Source organism: Pimephales promelas, chromosome 14, assembly GCF_988280905.1.
Source record: "Pimephales promelas chromosome 14, fPimPro1.hap1.1, whole genome shotgun sequence".
NCBI classification, from domain to species: domain Eukaryota; kingdom Metazoa; phylum Chordata; class Actinopteri; order Cypriniformes; family Leuciscidae; genus Pimephales; species Pimephales promelas.
The window spans coordinates 4,544,925-4,561,672 of NC_142782.1; the positions used below are offsets into that span (position 1 = coordinate 4,544,925).

Sequence of the window (16,748 nt, forward strand, 5' to 3'; positions counted from 1 at the left end):
TGGAGACGCTACTAATACTTGCACTTTGAATCCTGTTTTCAGAAGTCGTGTAAACGGTAAATACAGTAAAAATCAAGTTCAAAATCACCACACCTTCTCCCTATATGGACACTGGGAAATATATTTCATCATTTTTATTTATGTGCTCAGTAATAAAAAACAATCATTTCCTACTGCTTGTACATACATTTTACCCAAACATTTAAAATTGTGAAATGCGAAATGGGGACTTTCGTTTTTGAGCGATGTTGCAAAACACGGATTTGAATAAATTTGGAATAAATTTAATTCCTAACACACATCTGCATTTTTTATTTTGAAGTTATTGCAGAAAAAAAATAAAAATCATTTAAAAAAAAAATATGTTAGGTTAGTTTTATTCCACAGACAAAATGTACACATTTTTTATAACTGTTTAATATATTTCCCAGCCCTATTACATATGTATGCATTTCCAACAAATGTTCATTCAGCATAGGAGTGAAACAACAAAAACTAAAAGTTACAAAATATAAAGGCACAATGAAATAGCAGACATGAAAAGGAACATTTCGGACTTAAGGAAAACTTGCAAAGACAGCTGGAGTAGTGACAAGGAAATTCTTCCACAGCTGTAGTGATAGTAGGACTTGAAATAAATGCAATGTCAGAGAACTTTCCTGTTCCTCAATAGTCCATCGGACCACACGTGACTTGGAGTTCAGCAAGAAAATGGATGTTCTTGCTTTCACATGTGGCTTTGACACCCTGGAGGTTTCAAAGGGGGAAAAGGGGAGAATTACAGGCCTGGATCTCTTCCATCTCTCCCTCTCTTCATTTCTTTCCCATTTTGCTCTTTCTCTTCCCTCCCCAGTTTCATCTGTCCTTCAGCAGCTGCAGCCGTCACTGGTGGACGCAGGTCTGTCGTCTCTTAGTTTAATCTGGTCAGGGAAATCATATGTGTCCACAGTCTCCTGAAAGGTTAAATTCATTTCAGATTAAGTGTTTTTTTTTTGTAACGGCAAAACCCAGGCAGGTAAACAGAAAATTCAGCGATCATTAACTCATTTATTTCGTGAAAATAAAAAAAGGAGAAATTTTGCAGAATGTTCACGCTGCACTTTCCCGCATAGAACAGCTCGGATGTGCCATTAAAGAAGTTCACATTACTAATACAATAGTCATAACATATCTTTGTGACAAAAAAATACCAAAATCAATAATTGTATCCCTAAAAATATCAAAATTGAAAATACTGTGGAAACAAAGACACCTACATCTTGGATGCCCTTGAGGTAAGCTAAAACATACCAAAAAATTCATTTCAAAGTGAACTATCCCTTTAAAGGTTTTGAAACAATATTATTGTGAGTGAAATGTATTTATTTTGGGGTGAATCTTTTAAATGAGGTGATAAATGACTGATTATTTGCAAAGTGAAAGTTAATCTGTAGTATTCGTAACTTTCTCTACCTGTTTAAGTGCATTGCGAGCGATGGTTTGGAAGGCCTGCTCCACGTTAATGGCTTCTTTAGCACTGGTCTCAAAATAGGGGATGTTGTTCTTACTCTGACACCATGCTTGTGCCCGCTTCGTTGTTACCTGTTCAAAATACAAAGGAAAACATGAATTCAATCTGAAAAACTGGCAATAAAAAAAAAAATCACTTGTAATTATTTTATTACATCACTTAATATGTTCTTGATAGGAAAAGTTCTAGTTCTGTTATATTGTTTGATATTTGCCTATTCAGGGCTCATATTTCTGCAGGTTTTATAAAGTTAAATGTCAGACTTTTAAGACCTTTTTAAGACTAGGTAAAGAAAATTTAAGGAATAAATGGAAGGGAACACATTATGTCAATATATTGGAGTTATATTAGCAACACTTTAGAGTTTTAAAATGCAACTACCACCATTACTTTTCAATACATTTTACATTTTTTACACTCTGCTCCAAACACTAGAATATGGAAATATTTTTTACTGTACCTTCTGATCGCACTGCAAAAAAGTGTTTTATTTTGTCTTGTTTTTAAGTCAAGATACATTTAAGATGCAAAATTACATAAAATATTGAATTCTGAGGAAAATACCCAAATGAAGTGAGTTTGTGTTCAAAACAATAACAAATATCTGCCAATGGAGTCAGAAAAAAAATCTATGGAAGCTTGTTTTCGCCACAGAATAAAAAATAAAAAAGGTAATTCTGATTTTTTTTATCTCACAATTCGGACTTTTTTCTCACAATTGCGAGTTTACATCTCGCAATTCTAACTTTATTTCTCAGAATTGCGAGATATAAAGTCAGAATTGCGAGATGTAAAGTCAGAATTGATTGAAATGAAGTCAGAATTGCGAGATATAAACTATTCTGAGGGGAAAAAAGTTAAGTCTTTTCCCTCCCTAAGAATTGGCCTGATAACTCACAATTGTGAGTTTATATCTCACAATTCTAAGAAAAGATGTCAACTCGCAATTGTGAGATAAAAAGTCGCAATTCTGTCCTTTTTTATCACAATTGCGACTTTATATCTCGCACTTGCAACTTTATTTGTCACAATTCTGACTTCATATCTCGCAATTGTGAGATAAAAAGTCGCATTTATTTATTTATTTTATATTATTCAGTGGCGGAATGAAGCTTCCAAAAAAATCAGCTTAATTCAAAGTGAAGTTATACAGAAATTTGTTCTTATTTTAAGCATAAACTCACTTAATTTTGTTCAGTTTTTTTAAAACTTGCATTTGACATTGATTTAATGTTTCGATATTTGTATTGGAAAACAGGACAAGCGTACACTGAAGAAGATATTCATTTTCTGCACTGCATGCAACATTAAATGTCCTGACTTTGTGAATTTAAGACATTCAGCTCTGAATTAAGACATTTTTAAGGCCTTAAATTGTGTAAGAGTGAATTAAGACTTTTAAGACTTCATGTTTTTTAGATCATTGGTCAGTAAGATCCATTTTACATACAATAGTACCGTTCAAAAGTTGGGCGTCAGCTACTTTTACTAAGCAAGGATATATTACAAATACATTGATATAAAGTGACAGTAAAGACATTATAATATTAACACAAAAAAAATAAGTAGCATGGTTTCCACGAAAATATAAAGTAGCACAACTGTTTTCAGAAATGTTTCTTGAGCAGCAAATCATCATATTAGAGTGATTTCTGAAGGATCATGTGACATAGAAGACTGGAGTAATGATGCTGGAATTGCAACTTTGATCACAGGAATACAACATATTTTACAATAGAAAACAGTTATTTTTCAACTTTAATAATATTATTTAATTTGAACTTAATTTTCAAGCATATTATTGATCTGACTTGATCTGTGAACTGAGCAGGACGATGACATCCTCTTTTGCAGAACTGCTTCATAGATGAAATGAACTACTTTAATAATCTTTACAACCGATCTTAACCAGCATGGAATTGACTGAACAGCAGCCGAAACGCATCATTTCCTGTTATCTCTGTAAAGCTGCTCTGAAACAATCTTTATTGTACAAAGCGCAGTATACATAAAGGTGACTTGACTTGGCATTCCCTGTGCACTGAACTCTGGAGAGTCAAGCAACAGCATTACGTCTGATGCCGCACTGCGCACGGGTCAAACATTGCCATGCTGACAAAGTTCAAACGATTTCAGTTTTGCCTCATTACCTTTATAAGCACAGCCCATGATTACCACACAATCTGCATGATACAAACATCAAAACAAGATGGCCGACAGAACAGCAAACGCAGATCGTGACATTCAGAGGAAATGAATGTGACTTAGATGTATCAAAGCAAACAGCAGGAATTATCCCTGATTTAAGCTCAGAAACCGGTCTGTTCTCATTGCTTACCATGTGTACGTCCAGTTTGCTTGCTACCAAACAACCTTGTTCTACGGCAAGCCGTTTGAACTTTTATTCATTTCCAGGATATAAATTCTTGATATCAAGCATTTAATTGCTGATATCTGTAATTGTATTTTCACTAGTGAAATGTCACCATAGGCTGCCATTCAAAATCAATTGTTGATATCAAGAATTGAGTTTTTGCTAGTAGAAATATCATTTTTGATATCAATAATTGCATTGTTACCAGTAAAAATGTGAATTCCTGATATCAACAATTCAATTGCTACTATAGTCTAAAAAATGTATTTCTGATATCAATATTATTTCAGATATCTAAAATAGCTTTCTTACTAGTAACAATCACATTCATGATATCAGAAATGAACAATGTCACTAGTAAAAATTTAATTTTTGATATAAAAAAATGAACATTGTTACTAGTAGCAATTGAATTGTTGATATCAAGAATAGACATTTTAACTAGTGACAATTTAATTATTGATATCAGGAATTCGCTAGTAACAATGTAATTATTGATATAAAAATGATCTTTCTACTAGTAAAAAACAATTCTTGATATTATTTCATTTCATTTTATTTATTTATTTATTTCAACAGGGACAATGTGCAAAAAAACATTAATTAAAGATGCTTTGCACCAGATTTAGCTTAAGCTAGATTCCATCTGTAAAATATTTAAAAAGAAAAAAATATTAAAAATATTAAATAAATTTTAAAATTGTAATAAATTTTAATATTAAAAAATATTAAAAAATATTTATCAACAATTGATTTTGAATGGCAGCCTATGGTGACATTTCTCTAGTAAAAATACAATTTCAGATATCAGCAATTCAATTGTTGATATCAAGAATTCATATCCTGGAAATGAATAACAGTTAAAACGGCAGTGACTCTATCTGCAATGCTTTTCATGTGGAGGTCAATGCGGCGTTGAAATCTCATCGTGAGTCGCGTGAAAGGACTTCAATCTCGTCTGCTACAATTTTTATTTTTGCTTTTTAAATATTTTCACCAATTCATTAGGTATTTTAACTTAAGCAATTGTATGTACTGCTGCTAAAATGTTTAGACTTAGTAAAAAAAAAGTATGTTGTTGAAGTTTCTTATGCTCACTAAGGCTGTATGTATTTGTTCAAAAATACAGTAAACACAGGAATATTGTGAATTATTATTACAATTTAAAATTTTCTATTGTAATATACAGTATTTGAAAATGTATTTTATTCTTGTGATCAAAGCTGAATTTTCTGCATTATTACTCCAGTCTTCAGTGTCACATGATCCTTCAGAATTCACTCTAATATAATGCTTAAGAAACATTTATTATCATCATCAATGTTGAAAACAGTATTTTTGTGGAAACCATGATACATTTGCTTCAAGATTCTTTAAAGAATAAAGTTTAAAAGAACAGCATTTATTTGATTTGGAATAGTCTTTACTGCCATTTTTAAACAATTTAATGCATCCTTACTGAATTAAAGTACTATTATTATTATTATTTTTTTTAAACATATTGACCTTTGGCTACCATTAAAGGGTTAGTTCACTCAAAAATAAAAATGATCCCATAATTTACTCATCTATCATAAAAGTAACCTCTATGGCTCCAAGGAGTTAATAAAGGCCTTCTGAAGTCAAGTGATGCGTGTTTGTGAGAAAGATATCTATACAGTATTTATAACTTTATGAACTACTGTATAATCACTGGCTTCCAGTAACGGCCGAAGGCGAGTCGAGTTCTGGCTGAAGTGTGACCTATGACCCTATATGGATATTTTTCTTACAAAAACACGTGGCTTCGCTTCAGAAGGCACGTTTAATATCAGTTCCCATAAACTACTATTATAAAGCTTGTAAGAGCCAGGATATTTTTTAATATAACTTTGATTGTGTTTGGCTGAAAGAAGAAAGTCATATAAAGCTATGATGGCTTGAAGGCGAGTGAATTATGGGATATTTTTGGGTAAACTAACCCTTTAAAAAAATCCATATCTCGACCATTGAGAAACACATAGCTCAAGCACTCGTTCTACTCATTTTCAACTCTTTAAAACCGATCTTTGCATTGCCGCTTCATTTTGGTCTGCACACTGACCTGTCGGTTTTCCAGGTCGATTTTGTTTCCCAGCACAACAAATGGGAAGTTCTCTGGGTCACGTGGACTGGCCTGAATGAGAAACTCGTCCCTCCAGCTGTCCATAGTCTTGAATGTAGTGGGTGCCGTGACATCATAGACCAGCACGCAACAGTCGGCCCCTCGGTAGAAAGCCACGCCGAGAGACTGAAATCTCTCCTGGCCTGCTGTGTCCCAGATCTAAAGCAAGAATATTCAATTAGTCAAGGTAAATAACACTTAATAATACTGTATCACTGTATTATATGCTTTTAGCCACATTATTTACAATGTAATGCAAAGCACCTTCAACCTTATTGCTTAAAGGGATAGCTCATTTTGAAATTATTTTTTGGGATGTTTAGCTTACCTCAAGGGCATCCAAGATGTAGGTGTCTTTGTTTCTGCAGTATTTTCAATTTTGATATTTTTAGGTCAAACTGTTCTTGTCTGTCAGTCATATAATGCAGGTCTATGGTCACCACCTCAAAGAGCATGCACAGTGGCGCCCAAATTAAACATGATTTAATGACTCGTAAATGTAAGTACACATTGATGGCCTAAGACACGAAACGAGCGGTTTGTGTGAGAAAACGAACAGTTTTTATATCGTTTTACCTCTAGTAATCACAGCCACAAAGCTCCTGCACCCTCAAATCACTTGGACGTGGCTGTGATTACTAGAGGTAAAAACGATATAAAAACTGTTCGTTTTCTCACACAAACCGCTCGTTTTGTGTCTTAGGCCATCAATGTGTACTTACATTTACGAGTCATTAAATCATGTTTAATTTGGGCACCACTGTGCATGCTCTTTGAGGTGGTGACCATAGACCTCTATTATATGACTGACAGACAAGAACGGTTTGACCTAAAAATATCAAAATTGAAACTACAGCGGAAACAAAGACACCTACATCTTGGATGCCCTTGAGGTAAGCTAAAACATACCAAAAATTAATTTCAAAGTGAACTATCCTTTTAAATCTAACACTTATAAACAGAGAGAATTCACTGTCTATCCTTGAGTTGTCCATCTGTTAAAGACTAACATGGGTTTCAGAAACGTTTTCATTAGTAATTAAAAATAACAGCTCAGATAGAATAACTACAGTAATCAAATTATTTTACAGTAGTAACTTCCCATGCTTGTTTGGGCATGAGGGATCTACATCACATGACTGGTCATACAGGTTAGAAAAACATGGCTGGCAACTAAACACAACATGGACTGTGTTTACAGGCAAACCTCCAGGGGACTACCAGACATGTCACTGGATGTGCCTCATTTCTCTCACATGACCATCAGTATGAGTGTAAAACATTGAGATGAGATCCTACACATAAGCTATGAGTAATTACAGATATTTCATATTTTTGAGATGACTGTATCGCCTATTATGCAGAGCCTTTAACCACATCACATGACCAGAGATGATTATTTGCCATGGGGCATTGTTCACAAAATAATGGTTGTTAAGGAAATGACATCATCATCCTCAGAACACGCTGTTCTCTTATTATTTATGAGCACTATAGCTACAATTACTGCTATTATAGGTAATAAGAGTGAATCTGATTCAAGGAATATTTAGAAAGTAGTATTTTACTCCCAAATTATTTATTGAACATTTATATTTGGCATGAAAGTAATGTGTCACTTTTGGCTTGCACATTTATCTTTACTCTTGTCACATCTCATGGCTTTTATTTTGAAATTAGTCATAGTCATGTTTTCTGGGTTTGTTGTCATGTGATGCCCTGTTTCCATCATGTGATCTGGTCATGAGGTTCCTTTGGTTCTTGTGTTTTCATTGCTTTGTGTGATCAGGTGATTCTCAGTTCTGCCGGGTCATTGGTTTATCGCCTTGATTACTCTATCTTGTTAGTCATTAGCCTGTGTGTGTTTGTCGCACTCATGTTTCCTAAATCTCTTATCTAGCTTTGTTTTAATGTTGTTTTTTGCTCAGCAAAGCTGCATTTATTTGATCAAAAATACAGTAAAACAGTAATAATGTTTAAAACAACTGTTAACAATTTTAAATAAACATGTTCTATTTTCATAGATTCTAAAATTGTATCAAATCTGAATTTTAGGCATCATTACTCCAGTCTTGTCACATGATCCTTAATATGATGATTTGCTGCTTTAGAAACAACATTTATGATTATCATCAATGTTGAAAACAGTTAATATTTTTGTTGAAACAAATTTCTTTGATCAACAGAAAGTTCATAAGAACAATTTTTGAAATTTAAAACTTTTAACATTATAAATGTCTTTAATGTCACTTTTGACCAATTGAATGTATTCTAGCTGAATAGAAGTATTAATTCCTTTAAAATCAACAACACTTCTGAACAGTAGTATAAGTGACATGTAAACTTATGAATAGACTTGAATGCAAACCTGCATGGTGACCAGTCTGTCGTCCACCATCACCTCCTTGGTCAGGAAGTCGGCTCCGATAGTGGCCTTATACTGATTACTGAACTTATTATTCACATACTGGTTCATCAAAGAGGTCTTCCCAACTCTGACAGAGACAAACAAGACAAACGGATTGAGTAGGCAATGCTCAGAAACATGGGCAGCTGAAATCACCATCTTTAAAGGGATACTTCAGGATTTAGCATTAAGCTTTGTATTAGTAGAAAACCTGTAGTATTTTCGAATTACCACACTCATTTCCCCCTGAGACGAGAGATTTATGTATTTTTTTATCTGGAAAATTTGGTTTATTGTCCCTCTGGTTTATTGTCCAGAAGCTAAAGACTAGTCAGTAGTCGGGTCTGTCCCGCATGTCCTCAACCCGCCCATAGAGGGAGGATCTCACTCACAGAATGAACACATAGTGTCGGCCATCTTTTTTTAGAAGCTAAGCTAGCAGGCTCTTGTTCTGTGGAGAAAGCTGAGTAGTCGGGGTTACCATCCTCTTTTTCCCGGACATGTCCGGCCGTCGATGTCCGGGATTCAGCTTTTGCTTTCAGCAGTCGCCATTCATTGTTTATATGTACACCTTTTGTTTCAATCTAACTGAATTTATTCTGATTGGTGAATCTTGTAGTGTTTACATGAATGCTAAACAAGTGATCGGTTGATGTGTGTTTTAACATTGCTAAGAAAATTCCCGCTCCTCCGTGAGAGATACGAGACTGGTGCGTCTCACAGGTGTCGCTCATCGGTAATCACGCCACCGGCCTCGCGCCGTTCTCCCGCGGCCCTCACTCGTCCCGCTCGCCACAGTAAACATGACGAACGGCGACTGTAGAGCGCAAAAGCCCAATCCCGGACATTTTGGGCGATCTCGAAACACATTTTCGGGCAGACTCATCACGGAGACTCACTAGTAGCCTAGACTTGTTGTTTAGCCTCTGCGCTGTTACCGGTAGGCGTGGCCGGTAGTGCATTCTGGGAGTTGTTGTCTTTCATCCACATAAGCCAAAAATACATTTTCTCAATCTAGAAAGCTCCAAATTCAAAAATAATTGACATTTCTTCTACATAAATGATCCATTTTAAATACACACTCATCTTTCCAGAGGTGAAGTATCCCTTTAAGTCTTGATAATATTCCCCAACAGTAAGATGCGATACTGAAGAGATAGTGTGATTTTTAGGTGTGAGCAAATTCCAACGGCACTGATGTTGGAAAGTCAGGGGAATTCCTTGAGTAATGTCAACAGGCAATAATGTTTACGTGTGTACAGCTACTTTAAACATGGGCCAACATAAAGAGGACAAAGTGTCACAACTGATAAGAGCATTTGAGCTCCATGAAGACTGAGGATAACAATCTAAACCTCAGTGATGTTGCATAAACACTTACCCAGAATCCCCTAGGATGATCACTTTGAGCAGGACCTTCTTACGAGAAGCCATGATGTGTATGAGAACGCTGCGAAGCAGAGAAGGATATCAGATATCAGACAGAAGATACTTTATTTTCCACAGATAAATGCTTGACAGGTACACCTACACTGTAAAAAGTGAAACGGCACGACTGTTATTTTAAGCCACTATTGTATTTGATTGAAATGCACACTAATTAATATGAAATATGTCTAATTTACATTTAAATATTGTCATGAGGTCATAGATTTACTGAGGTCATTCACAAAGTCAGATGTTTATCATTTAAATAGATGTTATTTTGGATAGTTGTCCCAAAATACAGGTCTGTTACCATTTAGTAAAATTATATATTAATAAGCCAATATATATATATATATATATATATATATATCATAGACACAGAGGCTGCGAGAACTAATGGATAAAAATTAATAATGCAATATTTGACAACAACTGCCATAATCGAATGGGTCTGTGTTCTTATATAGATTTGTAACGGTCATATTTTTATTTATTAAATATTTTTATAGTCTTGAATTTGCTTAATATTTAATGGGGAATTAAACGAACACATAATAAGATTAATTTAAAAATTGGTTTAAATGTTAGTTGCAGAACTAGTATCAAGATTTGCAATGAACGTCATTTTAAAACGGGGAAAGATGGGAAAAAAGAGCAGTGATCAAACTACTACACCTTCAGTATTCAGTGCTAGAAGTACAAAGAATTAATTCATGTGATTCATTGAGTCATGTGACGTCACTGCTGTGAAAACATGGCAGTTACATTGTAACAAATGCTTTACTGAAACGAGTATCACAGAAGCGAAATTTGCGAAAATCACACGACCTATAAACCACAAAAGTATTTGTTCTGTGACCAAATAGTTTGTCTTACAAGGACATGATGACACAGAAAATCCTAACCGGGCAGAATATGCACGCCATCCATTATGAAATCAATAAGTACAAAAACATACAGGTCTAAAATGATCTAATATTCTATGCACCAATCACCCTGACAGATTTTGTGAGAAAAATATAAACTGTCAGACAATTTACCTTCTTCACGTTTACTGTCGTGGCTGTTTTGATATTCGCTGCGCGTCTGAATCTTCCGGAAATCTATTTGACACCAAAATGAACCAGTGTTTTAATGATCCAGAAGCACATCAGCTGTTGTCGAGCATTATATGTTTCTTCCTAGCACAACAGGACATGACTGTAGAGTCACAAGGGTCTGACGCAAAACATTGATGTTCGAATCGTATTTCAGTCGGTTTCATTTAGTGATTCATTCGAACCGATTCGCAGGGAATTTAGGCGACACGTCAGGCTAGAGCGTTTAACAACACAACAAACAGTGAAAGTAATACAATTTATTTTACTACAAAATACCGCGTGGAGACTTCCGAGAACACTTTTGAGCGACATGTCTCAAAGTCAAACGAATCAGTGACTAAGTTTCCGAACCGTTTGAAATTTAAATGAACCGTCCAGACGAACCGATTCCCTAAAATAAATCGGACTAGCTTAGCTGGAAGAGCCCTCCCTCATTTTCGAATGACTCCAAGATGGCAGGAGGAGAAACGAATTCAACCACTTTAGCGTAGTTTTTGCAGCATTACACGTAATATTGATCTATTCTCTCCTTTTAAATAAACGAACGAACAAAAAATCTAAACAAATAATAACAATAACCTGAAAAACAACTTTCGCGCGGTATCTAAAGCTACAAAATTATAATTATTTCTATGCAGTTCAAATATAGCGTCCTCTGTCATGTCATGTGATTTGCACATTTTGATAATTTGTGTCTAAATTCCTAAACACTTCCTCAATTCCTTGCCTAGCCTACTTCCTTAAATAATTTATACGCAAATATCCTAATAGATTTCGAACCTTTTTGAATGCTAATTAATTAATTAATTAATTAATTAATTAATTAATTCAATAGCATTTCATTAAAACGCTACTGTGATATTGAAGGCCATAAATGAAAAATTGTAGGGGTCTTCTTTGGATGGTAAGGGGCGTGGCGAAGCGGCCATGACATATTGTGATTGATAGGTGTTTCATCCAATGAGCTGACCATACACCCTAACGTCACCAATACATTAGCCAATCGAATGTCTTGTAGCTGACTCCAGACCCTGCTCCAGACCCATCTTTGACAGCCAACGTAAGGGCGCAGAAAAGCGAAACCTCAAAACATGTCGGTCTTCCAGTGACTATACGTTGTATTTCCCACATTCCCAGCATGTCAGTGAGCGTTTAGGTTTAAACGTTGTGACTGTGTAATTTTGTAAAAGGGTCGACACACGGTAAGGATATTATTCGTTTTTCCTATCATGTTAACCTTGTTCTGCTGTCAGCAGCATCACACCCTGCACGGCTCATGTCGTGCAATATTCAGTATAACTGCAAATTAATAAAGTAGTTGCATGAATGGGTTGTGCAGGCTAGTGCTCTATTAATGTAAAACACACGTAAATATGTGACATCAATCGACAGCAATATCTTCTATCCAGCAATATCAGTTATTTATATATTTACATATTTATTTATATGTATACATGTATTTACACACACACACACACATATGTGTATCTGTGTCTGTAAGTACTATATATATATATATATATATATATATATATATATATATATATATGTATATATTAGGGCCGTGCAAAAATTAATTGCGATTAATCACATCCAAAATAAAAGTCTGTGTTTACATAATATATTTGTGTGTGCTGTATATAATTATTTTGTATATATAAATACACACACATGCATGTATATATTTAAGAAAATGTGTTATTAATTTATAAAATATTTATATTTATATAATATAGATTATGTATTTATAAATATATACAGAATTTAAGCGCAAATAATTCTTAAATATATACATGCATGCATAGGTATTTATATATACAAAATAATTATATACAGCACACACAAATATATAATGTAAACACAGACTTTTATTTTGGATGCGATTAATCGCAATTAACTTTTGCACAGCCCTAGTATATATGTATATGTGTGTGTGTATGAATTATATCAATATAGGATTGACAGATATTGCTGTAGTTATTCAATGTAGTTATATACATAGCAGCTTTACACTATTAAAGGCATCGATTCTTCTTTCTCTTGCAGAGATGGAAACTCTTATTCCCATCATTAACAGACTGCAGGAGGTTTTCCTCACAGTTGGAGCCGAGATCATCCAGCTTCCTCAGATCGTAGTCGTGGGATCACAGGTGAGTCATTAATCTAACAGTGAATGGTTTGAGTTTGCATGTTTATGCATTGAAACCTTCACTACGTAAGGTATGATCTCTGATTTGTGATGGTACATGATGCAAGGTGGCCGACATGTAGTTTCCCTGTGAAGTCAATTATATGCTCTGTTTGTCTCTCTGTATAAATCTACAGAGCAGTGGAAAGAGCTCAGTATTGGAGAGTTTGGTTGGACGAGATTTCTTGCCCCGAGGTTCAGGAATAGTGACGCGACGCCCTCTGGTGTTACAGCTGGTGAATGTGCCATCGCTGGAGGAGAGGCGCAAGCAAGACAACGGTAACCGCTTACAAATGTGCCTCTTTAAGAGCTGTTTTCTCTATACAACATATCTCTTGGTTTTATGAGAAAGTTTTAAATATATTGGAAAAAAAGAGTATTTCACACAAGATCACGTATAGCACACATGCACTTGCTTTGCATGCTTTAATATAGAAGTCAGTCAAATTTATTGTCAATGTTCTTAAAGGAAAAAAAAACATTTAAGAAATGTTCAGGGTTCAGTAAAAGACACTTCATGAGAATAAATGCTAAAATACACACTATTTTAAAAGTGTAGTCGTAATATCTAAACATTTAGGCTAACTCTGATTGGTAGTTACACTGCTGTTCAAACTCTTTTTATAATGCATTTTTTTTAATAAACAATACAGTAAAAAAAACATAATGTTGTGAAAATATTATTGCTATTGAATGTTTTAAAAATGTAATTTATGCTGCATTTTCAGCATCAATACTCATTGTGATATACCACATTTGGGGCTTAAGAAATACTTATTAATATTATCAATGTTTAAAACATTTGTGCTGCTTCATAATTTTGTGGAAACTGATACATAATTTGATGAATTAAAAGTTCAAAAGGACAGCATTTATTTGAAATATACATCTTTGTAAAATTATAAATGTCTTTTACGTTTAATTTTGATAAATTCCAGAAAATAGTTGTTAAATTTGCTACATTTAATAAAATGATTTAGACACTAGTGAATATTTTTTCAATAGATTTATATATAATTAATAACATCAATGAAAATGAGAGCTTCATATTTCTTATATTTGTGTATCATATTTCTTGTCCTATAGACTTGTCCATTGTAAGTGCATTACTGTAAATGTGTTTTGCTCTTTTTTAGTAGCTTAACTTAGTACTGAACCTGGAACATTCAATTAAATGTGTCATGATCTTCGCGTAAGCGACAGTTTTATATGGATAATGTTTTCAAAACACTAACTCATGTGCAATATTGAGTGGGCGTTGATATTGAGTGACTGTTTCCAGTGCAATGACGTTAGCCAATCACAACAGTGGCCGTTTACTGACAAGCCTTAAAGGAACCGCCTCTTGAAAACACACTGACAGGTTGAAAATACTCGTTTTTTTACATATATTTGTTTTTGTGTGCAAAAATGCTATTAATATTATAAGTGAACCTCAAGAAACATTACAATAATAAAAAACGTCATCTCACGACCCTTTTAACGTCTGCTCACTATGACGTGTTCTGATCGTTCTGTGAATTTGTTTCTAATCCGCTTACAGTAACACTCTCTCTGCTGTCCTTTCTTTACTTTCTCAGGAAATGGGGCTAAACAAAACTCTCAAAACTCCTATCCAGGTCTCTGTTTTTCAACACTTGTTCATCTGCATGATCTCGCTGTCCTGGTGTGGTTCCCATCCCACAGCACTTGCGTCATCTTCTGTTTTGTAAATGTCATTCTTTATAACCTAGATTGTTTTCCCATCGGTTGATTTTTTTAAGTGAAAAACTGGTATTGTTTTTACTGCTATTGTTTCCACTCTGAGACTAGAGCAAATGCACGTTTGGTCTCCAATCTCTCTTTTGTGTACTCATGTATCCGGCCACTGTAACATTTCTGGTTGAATATTGATTTTACAATTTGTTCACTTCAGTTCTCTTTGCTGTGAAAGCCTGTAAAATGCTTTTTTTTTCTGCCGAGGTCTTTTATGGGAAGAGGTTTTCTGCAGATTCAGTGTCATTAATATTGATTTGTATTGTCTTGTGTTCTTGTTATTCTCTCTCTCATTCTGTCTCATTATATCTTCTAAAGGTATCAAAGCAGAGGAATGGGGCACATTCCTTCACTGCAAAAACCAGGTAATTACAAAAGTTGATCTTATCCTATTCAAATGCTAGTGTCTATGATTGCCGATATTGTATTTACTAATGTACACTCACCCAAAGGATTATTAGGAACACCATACTAATACTGTGTTTGACCCCCTTAATTCCACATGGCATTGATTCAACAAGGTGCTGAAAGCATTCTTTAGAAATGTTGGCCCATATTGATAGGATAGCATCTTGCAGTTGATGGAGATTTGTGGGATGCACATCCAGGGCACGAAGCTCCAGTTCCACCACATCCCAAAGATGCTCTATTGGGTTGAGATCTGGTGACTGTGGGGGCCATTTTAGTACAGTCAACTCATTGTCATGTTCAAGAAACCAGTTTGAAATGATTCGAGCTTTGTGACATGGTGCATTATCCTGCTGGAAGTAGCCATCCGAGGATGGGGACATGGTGGGTATAAAGGGATGGACATGGTCAGAAACAATGCTCAGGTAGGCCGTGGCATTTAAACGGTGACCAATTGGCACTAAGGAGCCTAAAGTGTGCCAAGAAAACATCCCCCACACCATTACACCACCACCACCAGCCTGCACAGTGGTAACAAGGCATGATGGATCCATGTTCTCATTCTGTTTACGCCAAATTCTGACTCTTCCATGTGAATGTCTCAACAGAAATCGAGACTCTTTAGACCGGGCAACATTTTTCCAGTCTTCAACTGTACAATTTTGGCCTCTTTTTCCTATTTATAGTGGACATGAGTGGTACCCGGTGGGGTCTTCTGCTGTTGTAGCCCATCCGCCTCAAGGTTGTGCGTGTTGTGGCTTCACAAATGCTTTGCTGCATACCTCGGTTGTAACGAGTGGTTATTTCAGTCAAAGTTGCTCTTCTATCAGCTTGAATCAGTCGGCCCATTCTCCTCTGACCTCGAGCATCAACAAGGCATTTTCGCCCACAGGACTGCCGCATAACTGGATGTTTTTCCCTTTTCACATCATTCTTTGTAAACCCTAGAAATGGTTGTGCGTGAAAATCCCAGTAACTGAGCAGATCGGCCCGTCTGGCACCAACAACCATGCCATGCTCAAAATTGCTTAAATCACCTTTCTTTTCCATTCTGACATTCAGTTTGGAGTTCGGGAGATTGTCTTGACCAGGACCACACCCCTAAATGCATTGAAGCAACTGCCATGTCATTGGTTGATTAGATAATTGCATTAATGGGAAATTGAACAGGTGTTCCTAATAATCCTTTAGTATATAATCGTATGTTAAGTTTATATAAATATGGTGCTAATAATACATTAAAGTTACTATATCAGAAAGTAATTAAAAGACACGTTGTTGTCATACGTGATGCACGCAAACACAGCAGATGACCTTCTGTAATGCCTATCTAGAGAACACACTGTTAGTCCAGTCTGAATCGGTGCATTAAATCACAGAGATTGGGTGAGTTCATGTAACTCAAACATTGTATAGAAAACTAGTCTCGTCAATA

General features: G+C 35.2%; 2 protein-coding genes across 3 annotated transcripts in view; one reads left to right on the forward strand and one right to left on the reverse strand.

Moving 5' to 3' along the window:
- Window positions 1–119: 119 nt before the first annotated feature.
- rab7b (RAB7b, member RAS oncogene family) lies at window positions 120–11,085 on the reverse strand. The gene is made up of 6 exons (XM_039674690.2): window positions 10,903–11,085; window positions 9,816–9,884; window positions 8,396–8,522; window positions 5,968–6,186; window positions 1,453–1,581; window positions 120–953 (listed from the first exon to the last, which is right to left on the reverse strand). Exons 2-6 carry the CDS (start codon window positions 9,866–9,868, stop codon window positions 867–869), a joined length of 615 nt encoding a protein of 204 aa, XP_039530624.1. The 5' UTR covers window positions 9,869–9,884; window positions 10,903–11,085; the 3' UTR covers window positions 120–866.
- A 905-nt stretch (window positions 11,086–11,990) lies between these two features.
- The window catches only part of LOC120481253 (dynamin-1-like protein), a 37,176-nt gene continuing 32,418 nt past the window's right edge, over window positions 11,991–16,748 (forward strand). The window contains exons 1-5 of one of the 2 annotated variants that reach the window (XM_089119295.1): window positions 11,991–12,164; window positions 13,009–13,112; window positions 13,288–13,429; window positions 14,731–14,769; window positions 15,224–15,270. In XM_089119295.1, coding sequence (XP_088975421.1) covers window positions 13,011–13,112; window positions 13,288–13,429; window positions 14,731–14,769; window positions 15,224–15,270 — 330 coding nt within the window. In that variant the 5' untranslated portion in view covers window positions 11,991–12,164; window positions 13,009–13,010. The remainder of the gene's footprint in view (window positions 12,165–13,008; window positions 13,113–13,287; window positions 13,430–14,730; window positions 14,770–15,223; window positions 15,271–16,748) is intronic. The other variant, XM_089119296.1, reaches the window with a different exon arrangement.